Source organism: Nomascus leucogenys, chromosome 7b, assembly GCF_006542625.1.
Source record: "Nomascus leucogenys isolate Asia chromosome 7b, Asia_NLE_v1, whole genome shotgun sequence".
NCBI classification, from domain to species: Eukaryota; Metazoa; Chordata; class Mammalia; order Primates; family Hylobatidae; genus Nomascus; species Nomascus leucogenys.
In genome coordinates, this window is record NC_044387.1 from 37,325,726 (window position 1) to 37,347,200 (window position 21,475).

A 21,475-nucleotide genomic window follows, 5' to 3' on the forward strand; every position below is an offset into this window, starting at 1 on the left:
TTGTTTCTCTGGAGAGCTGTGACTATAGTATAGTAAAAGAGATATTTGACTTGACTCTGGCAAGTGAATGTCTTTTTTAACTTATTGATACTATTCATGATTCCTCTTTCTCTAAGAGATGCTCCAAAGGAAATGGTGAGCATGTAACTAAATCCAACTTTAGTGATTTATTAATTTTTGTATTTATAACTTTTGGAAATAGACTGAGAAGTGATAGATACTTAAAGATGAGGATAGTTACAGGATTAATGGAAGAAGGTTCAACTTATTTATTAGTTTCAGTATTAACAAATAAATTAATAAATTTTACTCTGTAACATTTATTAAGAGCACTGAGTATATAGAGAACTCTTATAGACAACAAATTAGGGACAATAAATCGCAAGAACTGGTAGCAGCACTGGTTTGGGGAGAAGTGGCCCTCAAATTTTGTTAGGTATCCTTGGCCACAGGTGAAAGGCTTACTCAAAGTAGATTGCAGATTTTTGGGGGGATGGAATCAAAGTGAAACTGTGTGTCTTAGAGTTCTCCAAAAATGCCGAATTTAATAAGGCTGAGAAGTCTCATAATCTGCTGTGCAAGTTGGAGACTGGGTGGTTAACGGTGTAATCCAATCTGAGACTGAAAGCCTGAGGAACAGGGAAGCCAATGCTGTCAATCACAGTCTGAAGGCAGAAGATGAGATGTCCCAGCTCAATCAGTGAGCTGCGTGTGTGGGAGGCAAGCCTGTGGGGAATTCAGCTGGTGCCCCAAGATAGGGGTGGGTTGCAACATGTGAAAAGCTGATGTCTAGAAAAGAAAGGGATTGGAAGAGAGAAAATAAAATTTGTGGAGAATGAAGATAAATGGCTAACTTTACACTCTCAAAATCCCCCCTCCCTCCTTTTTTTGCAGAGATTGTTTTGCCAGATTTTTAGAAAAGAGAGATGAACACCTTTTAAACTCTGAAGAAAGAAATGGGATCATTGGTGTGGAGCAGAACAGAATACTGTGAGTAAGAAATGCTATAATCATTCCTGTTCTGAAGTCCATTTAGTAACAGCTGTGTGATTCTCTTATTCTCTTATTGTAGGGTCCCATAAATGACTTAGAAACTGCATTATATTTATTAGAACTAAAAAATAATCACTGTAAGTAACATATAAATTTAGGAGGAGAAGGATCTGTGAAAGGTTTTATAAATATAGGATAGATATATATCCTACCTGAAAGCTTTCTATCTCTTCATTTTGAATTATGTTAGTAGTATCTGTTCTGTAACCACCTCCCACTCACCTCCAGGCCAAAACAACAAAATACCTACTGATTACCTAAAATCACCAGGTCCAAACTCTTCATTTTCCTATCAGTTTATTGTTGTACATTCGAGGTACCATGCTACTATCAGAATTATATCCAGGTTTTTTATTTTAAAAAACTCAGAGAAAAAAATGTTTCCAGTAATTTTCATTCAATGTGAATGACAAGAATATTACAGCTATAAACATTGAAATAACCATTTCATTTCTTCCTGAGGAAGTTTCATATTTTAAACAATGAAAAAGGGAATTCTATACAAAGCTAGTTTTAAATCAGATTATCTCTCATTATTCTCTCATATGTATTTATGTTACTTTCAGATTAGCATATTAACCAGTTGGAGTATATAATGTGGAAAGTATGCATGTCCTCTAGAATTTGATGCTGTCTTCAAGACACATTGAATGGTCAAAAATCCTTTCACAGGTTTGCTGCTCTAGCTAGCATAATACATGTACTTGTGAATGAATAAATTTTGGTAAGATCTCTTCCTTTTTCTCCTGTCTTTATACAAACATGGAGTATGTTTTTGACATCTATTTAAAAGGATAAGGTGTTCAGTCAACTCGATTTACCTAAACAAAATATGCCATTAGCAGCTTTGCTTAGCAGTTCAAATGTACATCTTACCATTAAAGCATAAATGTATCAGTTTTTCTTTTCCTTTTTTAAAATTAGAATAAATGTTGTTGCCAAATGAAAACATGACACTGTATGTAACTTCTGGGGCCTATTCTCATTATGTTTAACTTTCCTAAGCCAGATTTCTTAAGTTGGTGGAGATGGAAGACTATATTAATTTTCCTAGCATGTCTGGCATGTGCTGCTATAAAAGAGACAGCAGTAAGCATGAAGACTGTGTTTCCCATATTTGTCCAAATGACTTTGATTTTGTTTTTAGAGTCAAGAGTCTTAAAAATTGGTGATTTTTCCAATTCTTTCTGCTAATAGTATATTTAAAAATTAGCATATTCTTTAGGTACATAAAACTTTTAAAAAGTAATTATAATGTACATTTAAAAATTTATAGTAAGTGGATCTCACAATTTGTTTTCTAATTAGTAAGTTTTACCCATTAAAATGACAATGAAAATATTTTTACTATAGGTTTCCCTCTCATTTTTTTCTAATCATACCTTTGATAATATTTTATAAAGGCTTATAATCATAGCAGGGAATTAATTTACTACTTAAATTTTATGTATATGTACAGTACTTTTAAAAATTAAGTAGTCCGGGCATGGTGGCTCATGCTTGTAATCTCAGCACTTTGAGAGGCCGAGGTGGGTGGATCATGAGGTCAGGAGTTCAAGATCAGCCTAGCCAACATGGTGAAACCCTGTCGCTACTAAAAATACAAAAATTACCCGGGCATGGTGGTGCGCAGCTGTAATCCCAGCTACTCAGGAGGCTGAGGCAGGAGAATCACTTGAACCTAGGAGGCGGAGATTGCAGTGAGCTGAGATCACACCATTGCACTCCAACCTGGGTGACATAGTGAGACTCTGTCCCCCTCTCAAAAAAAAAATTAAGTAAATATTAACAGGAAAATAAGTACAATGTATTCTTTTCTTTTTTGGAAACTTTATTAACCATATATATCATTTACAATTTAAATGTAAATATATTTCAAGAGCATGACTTGTTCATCTTTGTACTTCCTGCATTTAATTTAGTAGCTAATCCTTAATTGTACCTATGATCTGTTATCTTCCAGCAGAGTGATGGGTGAAATATTTTCAAAAATGGGCCTCTGCTCTGCTTATGTTTCTTTGCCATATATCCAAAGTATCACTGCAAACATTAGATTACAAATAATATATTAATTTGTTTTTTGTTATAAATCTCTACATTACATAATTTTATTTTGAACTATCTGGGAAAATGGAATTTTTTAACAACCTAAATGTAAATAGCCTAACCACATCATCTAGGGAAACTGTTTTTAGTTTTAGTTTAATAGGTTTTGTTTTGGGGAGCATTAAAAAAAGCTATTCACATTTAAAAGTCAACCTGTTTCTGGAGATGACACATACCTCAGACTCTAGGCATGCATTTCTGTAGAACTAGTGAGGACTACTGGGATAGATTCACAGCTTACAGCAAGTGGACATAGAATTCTCAATGATATGTTTTTAGACCCCTACAATTTCTCCCCTTTAGAGGATTCAGTCAGTACACTTTACATTGTTATTTACTGTTTTGGTGTACTCCGTGTGTTTCTGTTTACCATCCAACAGCTTTACAGTATATATTTCAGTATAACAATTATGTTGTGATGGAAGAGTTAGTAATTTTTACATATATTCACTAGACTATGTATATGAAAAAATCACTTTTGCTATAGCACTTATCTTTTTTTTGGTGCGGATAAAGCTCATATATAACTTTTCCACTCTGATCTAGCACAAATTATAATTTACAATTATTTCTAAATACTTAAGTGGATTTAAATTTTGGCAAGCATTTTTCATGGGTGTTATGCTTTTGACATTTTATGCTACATTATGATGTTTATTTTGCTTCTTGTTTCATAGGACACTTTATAGAATAAAATAATAAGAAAACATTGTACAGGCAAACAGTGGTCTAAAAACCTACAGAGACACAGTCTTAGTTGATATATAAAAGTGTAAATATTACTATGAAATGGAACAGTTCTGCATTTGTGTTTGATATTTATGTTGGTTGCAGTTGACTTCCACATGAGTGCACAGTAGTCTACAATAATCCCACAGGCTCAGATATGGGTTAAGAGAAAGGCCACAGGCCTCAAGGCTTGTAACACATACTTTTTCTTTTTTTCTAATCATCCACATGCCAGCACATGGAAGAAACTTTGTTCTTTTTTCTCATTTGAAGAGGTATATTTTTCAACTGCCTTTTGGTAGCTTCTGGAAGCTTTGGAAAAGGTGTGTTCTACCTGGACGATGAAGTCTCACGTTTTCTCTCAGTGCTATCTTACTTTCTGCAGCTCCTGTCTCAGCCAGGATGGCAGAGGCTGACCCAGTTTGTGCAGCAGCTTTGAGAGTTCCACATTGTGATCTCGATAGTAGCTTGACAGAAATGTCCTGCTCTAAGTGGAGAGGAGGAGAAAAAAGTACATTTTATTTTGTTTATTACATTTCATACACTTTGACTATGTTGAAATAAGTATCAGGTATACCAGATCTGTATTAAAATTTGTATTAAGCATGTGGACTATTTATTTAGCACATACTATGATATTTTACTGACGGTCTTGGGTACTGGCATTTTTCTTACTAGGAAGAGGCAAATGGCATGGTGACAGTACTGCCCACTCTAATCCCTCCTACACATTTGTATTTTCATTACCTCTGTGAAGACCTCTTTACTCTTACCTCCTTTCTGGACATTATTTTCACAAAGTCAGCCACTCCCTTAAATAAACCCAATATGGATTATTCAGTAACCTTGTTGAGAAGAAAGGATATCCTGAAAAGTTGTGTTTTTCTTATCTTTCTCTACCACCAAATTTAATAAAGTCTGTGTTAGACCAGAGTAAAATAAAATGCTAAGAAAGATATTCTGCAGTGTCTCTTAAACATTTTAGCTTTAATAAATTTACAGGGAAATAGCTTTGACATAAATGCATATGATATATTTTATATTACTTTCTCGAAATGCTATAGAAATTGTATGTCAATTTCTTTTGGGAAAAGAAGGGTTGTTTTCAAAGTGCTCTGAAGGTATATTTTAATAATCAGCCAAGGAAAATTGGAGTTCTGAAAATGCAGTTTGTTTATCAAAACAACAGAAACTCTCTCTCTCTTCTATATATGATTTAATTATGAGTTTATTGAGGACAGACCCTGCATCTATCAGGCAAGGCACAAAAAAATAGTACTCAAGGTTTTGTTAAAGTATTCAAATAAGTTTAGCCCACCTTAGGATCCTCAGACCATCTTAGGGTTCTCAGTTAATGTAATGTATTAATTGTGGGGGAAAAATCCCAAATCATATTTTAATTTCTGAGATCTAAAAAAAATTTACAAATCAAAATCTACTTGCATGCTTATATTGAAACTATATACTAACTAGACTAATAATAAATAAAAATATTATTAGTAAATCTTAATATATGTCAAGTAAGCATTAAAGTAAAAATGTGGGGTATAGAAATGGAGAAAACTGTAGCATTAAGTGATAACCATGGCGCCATTCTGAACAGAATAAACAGGAAGTGCTGAATACATACTGCAAAGTGTGTGTCTACATTCCCCAAAGCCTAAATTATCTGCTAGTATGTTAGATGTTGGGAAATACATTGCTTCTTTCATTTTATTAGCATATTAATAGCTCAAAACTTAGTATATTATATCAGTAATTTATATTACTGTCCAGGGCACACTTACTACAACAGAATGACTCAGGCAGTGAAAAAAATAGAATTTTTTTTTTTTTTTTGAGTTGGAGTTTCACTCTTGTTGCCCAGGCTGGAGCACAATGGCACAATCTGGGCTCACTGCGACCTCCGCCTTCCGGGTTCAAGCAATCCTCCTGCCTCAGCCTCCTGAGTAGTTGGGATTACAGGTCCTGCCACCATGCCCAGCTAATTTTTTTTTGTATTTTTAGTAGAGATGGGGTTTTATCGTGTTGGCCAGGCTGGTCTTGAACTCCTGACCTCAAGTGATCCACCCACCTCGGCCTCCCAAAGTGCTGGGATTACAGGCATGAGCCGCCACACCTGGCCAAAAATAGAAATCTTGGTCCTATTTTCACTTTCCAGTGGATATATTTCCTGTTTCAGTTAACATTTATACTAAAATTTTTGTGCAGGTATCATTCTTTTTGGAATAAGATATTATCTCTTTGTTCTTATTCAGAATGTCAAATTCTATTGTTTTCCTTTATTCTTGCATGACAGGTAATAATATATTGTGGGTAAAATCAAAACAAGCAACCTACCTGTACTGAAATTGAAATGGTACTTTTAATTTTTAGAAAGGCTGAATTTTGACTTTAACTAGTTTTTTAAGAAAATAGATGATATTATTGATTATCATTTTGCTGATTTAGTTTGTATTTTTAAGCTCTATGCTTACATCAGAATCCATTGGAGGGTATTTTCTTCCTTTGCTCTTTCCAAGGCATTTTGTTTTACCTTCTTCCAGTAACTGACACCAGAAACCTTTATGAGAATCAAACCTAAAAAAATAAAAAATACACACAAAAAAACCAGGAAATCATTTTTCAACCAATTTATATGATATAGTGACCAATACATATGATATAGTGACCAATACATAAATATTTTATTGGGATAACAATCTATAACCAGAGAAACTGAATTCTTTTTTACTATATTCCTTTGCATAAAGTCTTTTGGCATACTTCTAAATTCTGAGTTCATCTGTCATATTTGTGAGTCTGCCAGGTTCCTAATAGAAAAATTGTCAGCAGGTCTCCTATTAATAGAAATTAATAAGGCTACTTCCTTCATCTGGAAGGAAACAATACATACATTTTCAAATTTTTTTTAGGGTTTAAAAACAAGTCATTCTTTTTCTTTGTAGGGTTTAAAAACAAGTCAGTCTTCATCCATGTCTATGGATTTAGATGCTACTTGTATCATCCAACTAGAAGGTAATAGAAGAGAAAAGGTTTCAGTGTATCATGGAGTGATTACTTTTAGGATTCTCTAGCTATAATCCATTTAATTTTTTTCAGAGCTACTTTCTTCTTTTGGTATGAGCTCTGTATTAAAGTAATAGCACCTATAAATGAATTTTTTTCTTTTTTCTTTTTCTTTTTTTTTTTTTTGAGAAGGAGTCTCGGTCTTGTTGCCCAGGCTGGAGTGCAATGGCACAGTCTCGGCTCACCGCAACCTCCACCTTCCAGGTTCAAGCGATTCTCCTGCCTCAGCTTCCCGAGTAGCTAGAATTACAGGCATGTGCCACCACGCCCAGCTAATTTTTGTATTTTTAATAGAGACGGAGTTTCTCCATGTTGTTCAGGCTGGTCTCAAACTCCTGACCTCAGGTGATCTGCCTGCCTCAGCCTCCCAAAGTTCTGGGATTACAGGTGTGAGCCACTGTGCCCAGCCTAAATGAACCTTTTATGCCATAATTATAATAAACAATAATAGCACATTAAAATGTATGTTTTATCTTACCAAAATATTTCATATAACTCTTTCTCATTTGAGGTTTCATTCTAACACTTAAGGATATGGTGTGAAGGATTCTTCCCATTTTATAGCATTTAGCATACTGTTTGGCTCTTGTAAACATTTGCCAAGTATTAGTTGAACACAAAATGAGAAGGGAGAAAATGTTTGTCAAGGTTTATTTACCTTGCACTATACTACTATACACTTCTTCAATATTCAAGTCATGACTCAAGTCTAGGCCTGCTGATTTTAGGTTCAGGGCCTTTTCTTTTTTACTGGTCTCCAAGTAGGTTTTATATTATTATTCATTGTAAATAAAGTACTAATTTGTATGCTCAGGTATAAAAGTGAATGTAATAGCAATGATAATTCCTTTACATAGCTTTTGTTATTCAATAATTATATTGCCATTTTTCTTCTCAATTAGAATTATTTCAGATAACGTTTTTCTTTTGCCTTTTATCTGTTCTACTTCTAGGAATGCTACTTCCAACATTTTGCTTAAAATTATAATGTGAAAACCTGAAATATCTAGGGTGACAGTTAACAAAAAATATGTGCAACGGCTGCACACTTAAAACTATAAAACTTTGTTAAGATAACTTTTAGAAAAAAGGGACCTATACCATGCTCATAAATCAGAAGACTAGATATTTTTAAAATACCAAGTCTCTCCAAATTTATCTATAGATTCAGTATGATTCCTATCAAAACTCCAGTGGACTATATTTTAAGTAGAAATAGAAAATTATTCTAAAGTACATATGAAAATGTAAAGGAAGTAGACAAGCTAAAACAATTTGAAAACAAAGAGCAAAGTTGGAGATCTCATACTATTTAATTTCAAGATTTACTATAATTCTACAGTAATGAAGACTGCCTGGTGTTGGCATCAGTGGACTGATGGATCAGTGGAACAAAATGAAGAGTTCGGAAATAAATCTACACATCTACAGTCAACTAATTTTCGAAAAATAGCTGCCAAGGTAAGTCAATGGGAAAGGATTAGTCTTTTAAATTTCACAAGAAAAACTGGATATCTATATGAAAAAGCTGAACATTGACCCTTACCTCATGTTGTATATAAAAATTAACTTGAAATGTATTATTGAGCTAAACCTAAACTATAAAAATTTAAGCTAAAAACTTAAAAATTTATAGCTAAAATTATAAAAATTCTGAAAGAAAACTTAGGGGAAAAAACCAGAAAATTTTGCAACCTTGGGTTAGGCAAAGATTTCTTAGGATGAACCATAAGGGAAAAATAATGATAATTTTGAATTTATCAAAATTTAAAATTTTTCTCTCATAAAGACACTTAAGAAAGTGAAAAGGGAAACCACATACTGAGAGAAAACATTTGTAAAAAATATATCTAATACAGAACTTGTATTTGGAATATATAACTCAATATAAAAGATGAAAATATCAATAAAAACTGCATAAAAGATTGGAACAGGCTGGGTGCGATGGCTCACGCCTATAATCTCAGCACTTTGGGAGGCTGAGGTGGGCAGATCAGCTGAGGTTGGGAGTTCAAGACCAGCCTGACCAACATGGAGAAACCCTGTCTCTACTAAATACACAAAATTGGCTGGGCATGGTGGTGCATGCCTGTAATCCCAGCTACTCAGGAGGCTGAGGTGGGAGAATTACTTGAACCTGGGAGGCGGAGGTTGCAGTGAGCCGAGATTGTGCCATTGCACTCCAGCCTGGGCAACAAGAGCGAAACTCCGTTTCAAAAAAAAAAAAAAAGATTGGAACAGACACTTCACCAAAGAACACATATGAATGGTCAATGAACAAATGAAAATTTGCTGAACATCATTCATCATTAAGGAAATGCAAATTAAAATTACAAATGAAATAGCACTGTACACTCAGTAGAATGACTGATTTTAAAAATATCCTGTGTTGGCAAAGACATGGAACAAATAGAATTGTTGGTAGAAATTAAAAATATTACAGCCTCTTTGTAAAGTTTCTTAGAAATTAAAATACATAACTACTATATGACCCACCAACCCCATTTCTAGGTTTTTACTTGAAGGCAATGCAAATGTATGTCCACACAACTGTTCATAGTAGCTTTGTTCATGATAGCCAAAAAATACAAATTACTCATGTCCATCAACCGGTGAAAGGATAAACAAATTGTGGTACATCCATAAAATGGCGTAATATGTAACAATAATAAAGAACTGACTCCTGATAGATGTAGCAACATGGAGGAAACTCAAAATCATTATGCTAAGTGAAAGAAAGTAGCTTGATGATTCCCAGGGGTCAGGGTAAGTAGAAAGTGTTGACTACAGGGGAGCATGATTAAAGTTTTTGGATTATATCTTTTTGTTCTATATCTTGATTCTGGTGGTACATACAACTGTATACATTTGTATTCATTGAACTGCACAATTACAGTGGGTGATTATATGTAAATTATACATTAACAGATTCTGGTGGTACATAAAACTATACATTTGTATTCATTGAACTGCACAATTACAGTGGGTGATTATATGTAAATTATACGTTAACAAAGCACTTAAAATGATAGTGTGATCTAATGTGTGTGTGTGTGTGTGTGTGTGTGTATGTGGGGGTGTAGTCTATATGTAGTTAATCTTGTAGAATTTATAACTCTAGCCCTATGAAAAGAAAGCAAACCTAGATTTCTGCCTCTGTATGACTGTGTATTAGAGAGAATAATCACATTCCATTTATGTAAAGCCTGGTTTCTCATCATTATTAAAGCAATTATGTCAGATCAGGACACAACATTTTATGTTTTCATGCTGTTTATATTCTTGTTTGAATCAATAAGGCAACTGAATAAGTTAGTGTTATATTCAGAATTACAAAAAGATCATTAATAAAGACTGTGTTATTTAAATAGTCTGCATATTAAAGCCTTTGGGAAAGTCTAATGCAACATTTCTGGAAGTCTGTGATTGATGCAATATTTTTCATTAACATTTTGCTATCAGCAATTTTCCAAAATTGCATTCTGACTCATTTTAAGTATTCAAGTGATCAAAATTCAGAATCCAGAGCAGCTATTACTTTTTGCTAATATACCTTGCTGTAGATAACGTAAGTGGAGCATGCATATGCTGTGTATTAAAATGAGTAGTCTTCTGAGAGAAAGTTTTTCTAAGAAACACGGAACTCCACACATGCTAAAATTAAGAATCAAAAGAAAAATAGGGTTTTCTTTTATGTCTGCCAATTAATTAGATCTTATGCAGCAGGTGTCATGCTGGGCTTCACTGAGAAAAAAAAATTGTGTGTGTAGCTGGCACCTCGCCTAGGCATCTGTATGCATACACTCATAGGCAATGGTATAAGTGTGTCAGGATGCCAGTGAGAAGGAGAAGCTAGAAGGGAAAGCATGTTTATTTACCCAGTGGCCTGAGGGACTGGGTCTGGTCCTTCATAGAGAACCATCATAGATGAAGGGACTGCTGTTCACTGAAGGTCTTATGAGTTTGGGACACAAGTAATACTATTTCAGAGCCCAAATGAAGAAGTTTAATAGAAGATGGAGAAAATCTCCCCACATCTATTCAGACAGCAGCACTGTTTCTCTGAAGTCTGGTGGAACAGCAAGGAAACAATCTTTTTATGTAAGCACTGGCAACCATTGCCATGGCTGGGGCCCTTCTTTCAAGGCCTTCAGGCAGTGAACATTTTGGAGGAAGTGTTCGTGTATTGTTTAGTGTCTGCTTCTAGGGCTACCCTAACCTGGAGGTGGGGATACTTTGTTTATCATTGTGTCTCCAGAGTCATGCATATAATAGTTATTCAATAAAATTTTGTTGATTTAAAGAGTAAAACAAGAATGGGTAAGAATGGTTCTTAAGCTTGTATGGAATATCATCTGGGATGTTTAGAAATAACTGTAAAAGACTTGTGGGCAGGGGCACCAGGATTCTCCAATGATTCAACCTCTAAACAGTGACTTTTTCTTTTCTTTTTTTTGAGGTGGAGTTTTGCTCTTTCGCTCAGGTTGGAGTGAAGTGGTGCGATCTTGGCTCACTGCAACCTCAACCTCCCGGGTTCAAGCAATTCTCCTGCCTCAGCCTCCCAAGTTGCTGGGGTTACAGGCGTGTGCCACCATGCCCGGCTAATTTTTGTATTTTTAGTAGAGATGGGGTTCCACCATATTGGTTAGGCTGGTCTCGAACTTCTGACCTCAGGTGATCCACCCGCCTCAGCCTCTTAAAATGTTAGGATTACAGGCGTGAGCCACCGTGCCTGGCTGACATTTTTATATTAATGAAAACATGACTTTATTTCTACCCTCGTGCGGGTTAATTGTACAAAACATTCAGATTACACTTAGAAGACTAAAGTATGTCTAAAATGCCTTTACATCGAAAAACCATTTCTATGGGTGAATATTGAATTGAAAATAGCAATTCAGTAAATTTCAAAATCAAAATACCATTATTTAGATATTACTAATATAGGATAAGCATAGCAGATTTTTAAAATCAGTTCTCTTCTGGCAAACACGTTTATGATTTAAGGAATAATTTTACTGATATGCATTTTATTTTAACAACTTTTTTTAGGTATTATTTACATATTGTTAAATATACAATTCAGCACTGTTTAGCAAGTTTATATAGTTGTACAATTATCACCACAATCTGGTTTTAGAACATTTCCACTATCCTTCCAAAACCTCTATTTTTGCAGCCCATTGCAGTCAATCCCTGCTGTCATCCCTAGTTCCAGATAAAGTCTTTCTTTCCCTCCCTCCCTCCCTCCCTCCCTTCCTTCCTTCCTTCCTTCCTTCCTTCTCTTTTTTAGACAGAGTTTCACTCTTGTCACCCAGGCCGGATTGCAGTGGCACGATCTTGGCTCACTGCAACCTCCACCTCCTGGGTTGAAGCAATTCTCCTGCCTCAGCCTCCGGAGTAGCTGGGATTAAAAGCATGTGCCACCACACCCAGCTAATTTTTGTATTTTTAGTAGAAATGGGGTTTCACCACGTTGGCCAAGCTGGTCTTGAACTCCTAAACTCAGGTGATCCGCCTGCCTCGGCCTCCTAAAATGCTGGGATTACAGCAATGAGTCACCATGCCTGGCCCAGATAAACCCTTTCTAACTCTACATTTGTCTCTTTTCTGGACATTCCTTTTTTTTTCCCCCCGTGTGGATATAACAAATCCATTCACCAGTTGAAGGACATTTGTATTGTTTCTAGTTTTTAGCTATTATGAATAATGCTATAATAATTCCCTTACTAGCTTTTATGGACTTAGGTTTTCATTTATTCTGGGGTAGATTCCTGGAAGTGAAACTGGATTGTTGGGTGAGATTCTGTTTAGTTTTTAAGAAACTAAAAAACTGCTTTCCAAAGTGGCCATATATTATGCATTACCATTAGCAGTGTGTGAGGATTCTAGTTTCTCCACGTATTTGCCAACATTTGTGATATGGTTTGGCTCTGTGTCCGCACCCAAATCTCACCTTGGATTGTAATAATTCCCACATGTCAAGGGCGGGACCAGGTGGAGGTAATTGAATCATTGGGGCAGTTTCTCTTGTGATAGTAAGTTCTCATAAGATCTGATGGTTTTATAAGCATCTGGCATTTCCCCTGCTGACACTCATTCTCTCTTCTGCCTCCTTGTGAAGAGTTGGCTTCTGCCATAACTGTAAGTTTCCTGAGGCCTTCCCAGCCATGTAAAACTGTGAGTCAATTAAACGCGCCCCCCCCCCCCCCTTTTTTTTTGATGGAGTTTCACTCTTGTTGCCCAGGCTGGAGTGCAATGGTGCAATCTTGGCTCACTGCAACCTCCACCTCCCAGGTTCAAGTGATTCTCCTGCCTTAGCCTCCCAAGTAGCTGGGACTACAGGTGCCCGCCACCATGCCCGGCTGATTTTTTGAGTTTTTAGTAGAGACGGGTTTCTCCATGTTGGCCAGGTTGGTCTCGAGCTCCTGACCTCAGGTGACCCATCTGCCACGGCCTCGCGAAGTGCTGGGATTACAGGTGTGAGCCACCCCACCCAGCCTAAATCCCTTTTCTTTATAAATTACCCAGTCTCGAGCATTTCTTCATAGCAGCGTGAGAATGGACTAATACAGTAAATTGGTATTGTCTTTTGGGTTATAGCCATTTTAATGGGTATGTAGTGGTATTTCAATGTTATTTTAATTTGCATATCTTTATGATTACATATTTATGAAGAAAAGTGACATCCAGTGTACCTGGAGATGGATTTTATTCATAATAAAATCTGAGACAGCTTCCATAGCTCATTTTAAGGTTCTAGTTCTTTTTAAGGAAGCACTTCCTGTTAATATGCTATTCACTATTAAAAATTCACAGTATTGTTTTTCTGTGGTTCTAACATCCTGTGCCAATATGAAGAACTTAACAGGTTGGCAGTGTAGGTTCCAGAGATAACTGATTGAGTTTCAGTCCTGCCTCCTCAACTTACTTGCTGAGTATCTTTTGGCTTAACTTTCCTGTGCCCCAGTTTTTTTTAATCTGAAAAAATGGAGCTAATTGTACATGTCACATTGTGTTTTTATGAAGAGAGAGAGATATATAGGACATATAAATGTATATTTATTTTGAACTGTTACAACCACTTAAAAATTCATAATAGGAAATTAGAGTAGACTATTTTTTTCTTTTCCCTACTCAGCATTTCTAGGTGTTCTTTCATGCCGTCCAGAGAACCAGCAGATTTTAGTTACTATGGCTACTATAATTTGCTAATAAGAAAGTTTTAATGTGGTACTTTTGTACTCAAATTTATCTACAGTGGGTAGGAAAACAATTCCCAGGCAATATAAATTTGGTTGCCAAGGAAGTTACATTAAAAGCTATTGAAGTCCTTCTGAATTTTGAAGCAGCTTCAGTCCTTCATGACTTAGCTAACCTTTATCCACAAAACAAACAAACAACTATACTCAACTCCTGGCTTTCAAATTCTCGTTGCCCATTTATTGACGTTTTCGAAGTAAATTAGTACTAAAAATTCATATAACATAGTCTGGTTTCATTCATCTTGACAAATAGGTTAACTGACTGAGACATAAAGATGCCAGGTTCAGGTATTTAGCTAACTAGTATTTCTAAACATGAAGACATGTGTCATTGGCATTTATGGCTAGGTATCATTGTGAATAGGTGTATTCATGGCAAAACTAAAAGTTCATATTTTTCATTTTAGTGTATACAAATTAGCACAATTCCATGCTAAGCATTGTTTTTCCTGTCTTATTTCGAATGATTGCTTCAAAACACTATATAACATGTAACACAAAAACTAAAATAATGTTAGTATGTTAATCCCATTTATTGATTAAGGGTATGTGGAACAAGAGTTGTAAATTATAATTTACTTGATTGAATGAGAAAGTTCTTATTTATATTTTTAAAGCTTATTTTGCTTATTTCATTCACATAATCACTGAGAAAATCAGGTTATTTAACATTAAATATGTCATTTAACACCCATGAGAGAGTACTAAGTCATTTTAAGACATCACAGATTCTTCAGTGACTTTGTGTATCCTTAGAAGTCTTGAAAGCTTTCTTTAGCACTTGTGGAAAAGAATAAACAACAATCTTGACATTGGGGGCTTATTGTGATTCTTCTTGAAAATAGTTTTGATGCTGAAATTTTCTATATGGAAGATAATAAGTTTAGAGATCTCTTAAATTGGAGTACTCTTTCATGCCAAGATTGCAAGTAAAACATTTGTATAGACCTTGCTTCATTCATTTATTCTACTCTATGCAAAGCACTAGATTTATGTAGTTAGTTGAGAATTCATATTGGTTTGTGGTTTACTATATCCTTAGAGGACTTCCAATGAGAAAAAACAATTTTTTTAAGCACCAATGAGATAGTCATCATTATCACCAGCAGGAAAATAAGAAGAAAAAATAAGAAGCAATACCAAAGTGTACAAAGTATACAGACTGGTATAAATGGCATTTCTGAGGATATGTGTTTTGTACCTCTAGTCGTCCTCAATATTTCCAAAGCACTACAGAAACAGCTATCAGTATAGTTACTCTAACAGGAGTAACTAAATTGTGAAGACAGGTTTCAGATAAACAACTACAAAGGGCATAGGATGAAGGATGATCAATTTAGACCCAAGACAATGACATGAAACTTCCCAATATTCTACAACTAGTGCACTGCCAGGTTTTACAAGGTGCGTCAGGCCAATTGATGATTGACAAGAAAATATAAAAAGAAATGGAATGGAAACACATTATCTCCACCTGCAGGGCGAGAGCCTGGGTGGCACTGCTGGAACAGAAACTGTGGTTTCAGGACTACACATATCTTATCTTGCTATTTCACCCACTGAGCCCCCAACCAGGTTAGAGAATCATATAATCAGTAATTTTAGCTAGATACATCCCAGGTGCAAAGGGACCTACAGTTCTTTGTATATAGTATGTTGCTTTGATATTCTCTTAAGTTTACACTGCCTTTTCTCAGCAGTGGAGATGAATAAAAAGCTTGCTGCTGAGCTGGCTGCAGAGGGGACAAATACACAGCATGCAGGTCAAGGACCATCCCATAAGAAAAAGCAACTCTGTCTTTATAGAATACTGTACTTCTTTTTTTCTGAAATACAATGCTTTGCTACATACTCTATAAAAAAGACCCACAGATAACCTAACTTGAAATAGGAAACTGTTTAGAAAATAAAAGCTTTGTTTTCTAAGAGATACTTAAAAAGATACAGAACAGAAAATGGTCTCGAATTTTTAAGTGCAAACTGAAATCACTCAGCTTTCTTTAAGGTCAAGTTGAATGTTAAATACCTAAGGCCAATGTCTGTGTTAGTACTTGAACTAAGCTCTACAAAACTCTGACAGTACTCATAGTATAGAAAACACAGAGGTCAGAAGGTTAATAATAACAGCAAAGTATAAATGACTCTTAGGAAGAAAGCTCAAAACTGCAGAGTTCCACCTACTCCTTTGTCCTCTACACCAAAATGCGTCCCTTACGTGTCTCTATATTTGATTTGTAGGAGATATAAGCAGTATTTGATGTTTTTCTGCTAATCTTTTTTTTTTCTGCAAAGTTTGTTGAAAGGTAAAGGAAACCTGTCTCTCACTTTCTAAATTGATGTTAAAGAGGACAAAAAAAAAGGGAAAACTACTTCATCCGTGGAACTGAGTCTTATACTGAAAAATACAATGGAAGAATTCCATGATAGTCTTTTTCAGTTTTTTTAAGGCTCAGTCCATGTAATAAAAAAAAACCCAACTTATGGTGTGAGTCAGGTCCATGACCCAATCCAACTCATATCTTCCAGTTGCTCTACACGTGTGTGGTAGGCACAAATATAATTCTCCTAAATCTGATTGCCAACTATTCTAAATGGACACAGTAAGATAGAGGTCTTCTTCAAAAATGCTAAGTGAAGCCCAGAGTCAGCACTAGGGTGAGGTAAGAGAGGCACCTTAGGACACAGCACTCCGTATCAGGCATGGGCACACCTCCGAGAGTGACTGCCTTCTTCAGCCCTAGTGCCTTACTGGTCCCCAGTCGTGGACCTTAGAGAGTCAGTTACCTAAGAAAATCGGAGGAAACCAGCAAAAAACCATACAAACAAACAGACAAATCAAACCAGTGCTTTAACTGCTGAGGACTCTGAAGGAGAGGTAACAGGGTCAAATAGTGGATAAAGACAAAGATGCAAAAAATAAAAAATAAGAAGATGTTTGTTTAGGAGCAATAATAGTACATCTCTCTCTGCTTATTCAATCACCTATGGACTATTTCTTGCTGTATGACATTGTTTCTGAAAATTACACAAATGATAGAAGAGTCAGTTCCTAAACTACCTAGTTACTCACCTGTTCATACTTCCAAGAGGCCCCATATTGCCTCTTAAATAGGCTCAGGCTTTATGAACTTATTTCAGATAACTTCTTTTAAGGTTTGTGGTTTGTTTTAAGATTTACCACTGTTTTATTTCTCTACTTTCCTTTCAGGGAAATCTTTGTACAATTAGGAATTAACACAGGATTTAGGACATTTCTGTGTCACACTGTTGAAATTTTTTTTTTTTGGTGCTTAATGTCAAATTGAAAAATAACCAGTGTATAAGGAACAGGTAATCTGACAGTTGTATGACCAAACTGCAATTTGTTTGAAATCAATTCTCTACTGAAATGTCAATAAACTAATTAGAATATAAACTTACGTTAAAGCTTCTGAGTAATTATAATGAGGCGAGACTCCTAGAAACTTCTGTACTTCATCCATCACTGTAGCAGGATCTGTTCTTAGTTGTTGCCCATCAATAATTAGCAACTAAATTATCAAATAAAAAATGCACATTGAAAAAAGACATGTAAACTGTATAATGAAAAATTTCTGCACTCTGAACTCATTCAGTGAGCGACACTGTCCTGAGCAGAATTGCATGCATTGGTGTTAGAATCCAGGTCATCCTCATTAATGACCTGGAATAAGAAATAAATCACACCGATTAAGTACACTCAGGTTTGCAATCTGAGAAGTCACACTATGAAAACAAAAAAGGCAGTTGAAAGACCAAGAGAGCTTAGAAAAGTGACTAGAAAATCACAAATGGAAACCAACTTTCAAAACAGACAAAGCAATGATCCTGTCATTCAAGCTGGAAAGTACAATAGAAAAGAAGAAAGGTTATAATAAACCAGATGTAATCTGACAGAGAACATGTCATTCCTCATGATTCCTTTCAGGAATAGCACTGTAAGGGTTGAAGAAATATTTCGATAATCTATATGGAGAATAAGGTTAGACCCTCAGGAAACCTGAACATCAACAAAGTTCCTCAAGAGACTAAGGAGAAGAAGTTGCTTGTTACGCCAAGGAGGGTGAACCCAGCAAGATGAGAGGAGACCAGGATTAAAGGCCACAAAGCCTGCAAAGCAGGTCTTGTCTATCCATACCTCTTCTCTGATATTTCTGTTTAGCCTAGACCAGCACTGTTCAATAGAACTTTCTGTGATGATGAACATGTTCTATAGCTGCTGGGTCTAACATTTAGCTATTGAGCACTTAAAATGTGGCTAAAGCAACTGAGGAACTGAACTTTTCATTTTATTTGATTTTAATATAAATTAAAATAGCCATATGTGGTAGTGGCTGTCATACTGGACAGCATAGCTCTAGACTCACAAGTATATACCGTGTCTGATGTGACTAGATTGCTTACGTGATTCCATGAGGGGCTGATTTTGCAATCTAGGTTGATGCCAGGCAGAAGAAATTCAAGGGGCTGAGAAAAACATAGGACTTATCAAAAATTCAGCAAGGTGGTTCAAAAAGGAAATAATGGCACTTAATTAAGCAAAACATTATTTGTCTTGTGTGGTTAAGAGGTTCTCTTTCAAACTTTATTCTCAGGGTAAGAATCAGGGATCTAAAGCTTTCGAAGCTTTTTACAATCAGGAAAGGTATGCACAGCAAATAGAGCAGGGAGAATTATCCTGAAATACTCTTAGAAAATTAAAGTTTTTCTACTTCTGCCTATTTCTCTTTGCCATAGACTCATTATTTACAACTAAAGAGGAAAAACTAGTAATAGTTTAACGATTGAAAATTTTCTTAACCTTAAGGCAAAGTCATCAACTTAAAGAGATTCTAACATGATGTAAATCCTTATTACTCCATACCTGAAATGGGGGGAAATAAACAAGCCATCTCTCGATGTGGCTGGCATACCACCCTGGGACCAAACATCTCTTCTGCAAGGCTCTGAGCTCCGAGGGTGCACGGGGCCCTGCTGAGATCACTTCGTAGAAGCTAAACTTCAGAGCTGCAGGGTCTTCATGTGATCGCTGATGCTATGATGAAAAGGTGGATAATTAAACTAATCTGAACCATAGGCATCAATAATTAAAAACCAATTTTTGTGACAAGTCTCAAAGCTAAAGAAGTGCCTCACTGCTGGAGAGTTGTCTATTTTGAAATTAGTAAAGGAAGAAAATGTTTGCTTGGAGCATCAGGATTTAAAGTTATGATACTTATGGGAGTAAATTTTTGAGAATTTATCTGGTAGAAGTTGAATTCTTATTGATAGGATTCCTTCACCAACATTACTGAGTTGTTTCCTTAGTGTATGTATTTTATTGTGAAAGTAAACTTTTGAAAGCTGTGTTAATGCCCTCTTTCCAGCTCATAAGCAAACCATTTATAGTGTCCAGTAAATATCTATAATAGACAAGCACCATACTATCTCTGCCAAATAGTTTTGCTCCATTTAGTAATGCAGTTTTAGATTAGAAAAGGCCTATCAGCTCTTTTAAATGAGGAAAGTACTAGAAAGTCTGACACGTACATTATCTGAAGTCCACAGCTTTTATCATACATTCCCTGGTATCTAAAAGCCAAGATTATTTTATCTAATGGTAACCTTTGCAGTGAATCAGAATCATTCATTGTGCAGAAAATGCAGAAAGCAGCCATCCAAATAGGAAAATATTTCATAATGGCTCAGGCTTAGGCCCATGGGTTTGAGGAAATCACCTTTTCTTTAAATTGGTCAATAAATATTCAGGCTTAGTGGTGAGTTTGTGGATGTTTACCTCATCTAGTTGAATAGCAAATTTTCTGCAATTGAGATTCAAATCACTGGACTACAAACTCTACTAGACTTTGTTAAGGCCTGCATTTTGCCACTGTGATTTATTTGTAATATTTAGGACATTTTGTTAGCTTGCAGCCTTAAAGCCTTCTTTTTCTGTAAATTCTCTATTTTTCAGGGACTAAGTGGTTGCCAAGCTCCAATTTTCTTCTTTTTCTTGGAGTCAATTAAGGCTTATTTCTCTTTTCTCCAGATACTTGGTGGAAAAGGTAACAGTTGCAAAATGAAATCAGGCGATTTGCAATTTGCTGTATGTTTTGATTTAGAAGATGGCTTCAGGTTTGGCATGAATGATTAGTATAGAATTGTGGATTTTTATGGATCTTAGCTTTCCAAGATGTCTCCACTCCCTATTTTTCAGATTATTATCAAAATGCCTATCTAAGATTTCATCTGCTTTTATGACCTTTCCCTACTATGTTCCTGCCACAAAACCTTTTCCAACAATCTGTTCTTCCTCTTGTGAACTTCAAAAACTGCTTTTATTAAGTAGCAAAAGGACTCAATAATGAGCAACTTTATTCTCTAATACTATAATTGTCAAGAACTTAGCTGTTTTAAATCAAATCAATAAGAATGGAACATCCCACTCTTGTAGGGAGGATCTAAGCTATGTGGGTCACTTTAACACAGGGAAGCAGTCATATATCCAGCCTACTTGCAGATTTCAGATTAGAGGTTTTTGTACATAGAACATTCCACATTTGTCTTAACATTTTTGTTTCCAAGAAAATAGGACCCTCAGTCTGCTTTTCAGCACTGACCTGATGATAACTCCTTTACATAGCTCTGCTTTGCACCTATGAAAACACTTCTTCATTTTAATTTTACCTAAATTTATCCCCTTAACATATCTTTCCCTTATTTAAGAAAGTGCCCCATGGTTCTGGTATTTGGGCTTCTCTGCGACAGCCATGAATAAATCTATCCTTTCCTAGGTGGTCTTTGTCAGGTGGGCTTTGTCATTCTGAAGGAGTCTATATGTCAATCGCTTATTACTTTCTAATTTATATGCTTGTTTATGCATATTTCTCCAATTAGGCTGAAAGCGATTTCAAGTATAGCATCACATTTATTTTTCAAATCACACTTAGAACAAAACTTTGCACATGGTAGTCATTAAAATTACTTGATGAATGGATAAACACATGAACCGTAGGAAAGCATTTTTTAAGTTACAAAACTGAGAAATGAGAACTAAGGGTCCTAGAGACTAAAGACATTGACTCTATTAATTTTACTATGTTCTTATGTTAATTTTGACTGCTTCATATGAAACTCTTCCAACTGGTGGTTAAACTATCACCGAAACAAGTTTTAAAAGATTGTTTCCTATTTGCAATTATTTATTAAAAGTGTATCTGATATATATTATTACTAGAGTTTGTTAAATTATTTCA

General features: G+C 35.5%; 1 protein-coding gene across 3 annotated transcripts in view; it reads right to left on the reverse strand.

The window, feature by feature from the left end:
• Positions 1-226: 226 nt before the first annotated feature.
• NDST3 (N-deacetylase and N-sulfotransferase 3) overlaps positions 227-21,475 on the reverse strand; it is a 213,124-nt gene continuing 191,875 nt past the window's right edge. Inside the window, exons 11-15 of one of the 3 annotated variants that reach the window (XM_030815757.1) lie at positions 19,105-19,275; positions 17,643-17,752; positions 6,366-6,468; positions 4,265-4,370; positions 227-789 (exon numbers count right to left, since the gene is read on the reverse strand). In XM_030815757.1, the coding sequence (XP_030671617.1) occupies positions 698-789; positions 4,265-4,370; positions 6,366-6,468; positions 17,643-17,752; positions 19,105-19,275 (582 nt within the window). In that variant the 3' untranslated portion in view covers positions 227-697. Of the gene's footprint in view, positions 790-1,333; positions 4,376-6,365; positions 6,469-17,642; positions 17,753-19,104; positions 19,276-21,475 lie in introns of those variants that run through there. The other 2 variants (XM_030815756.1, XM_030815758.1) reach the window with 2 other exon arrangements.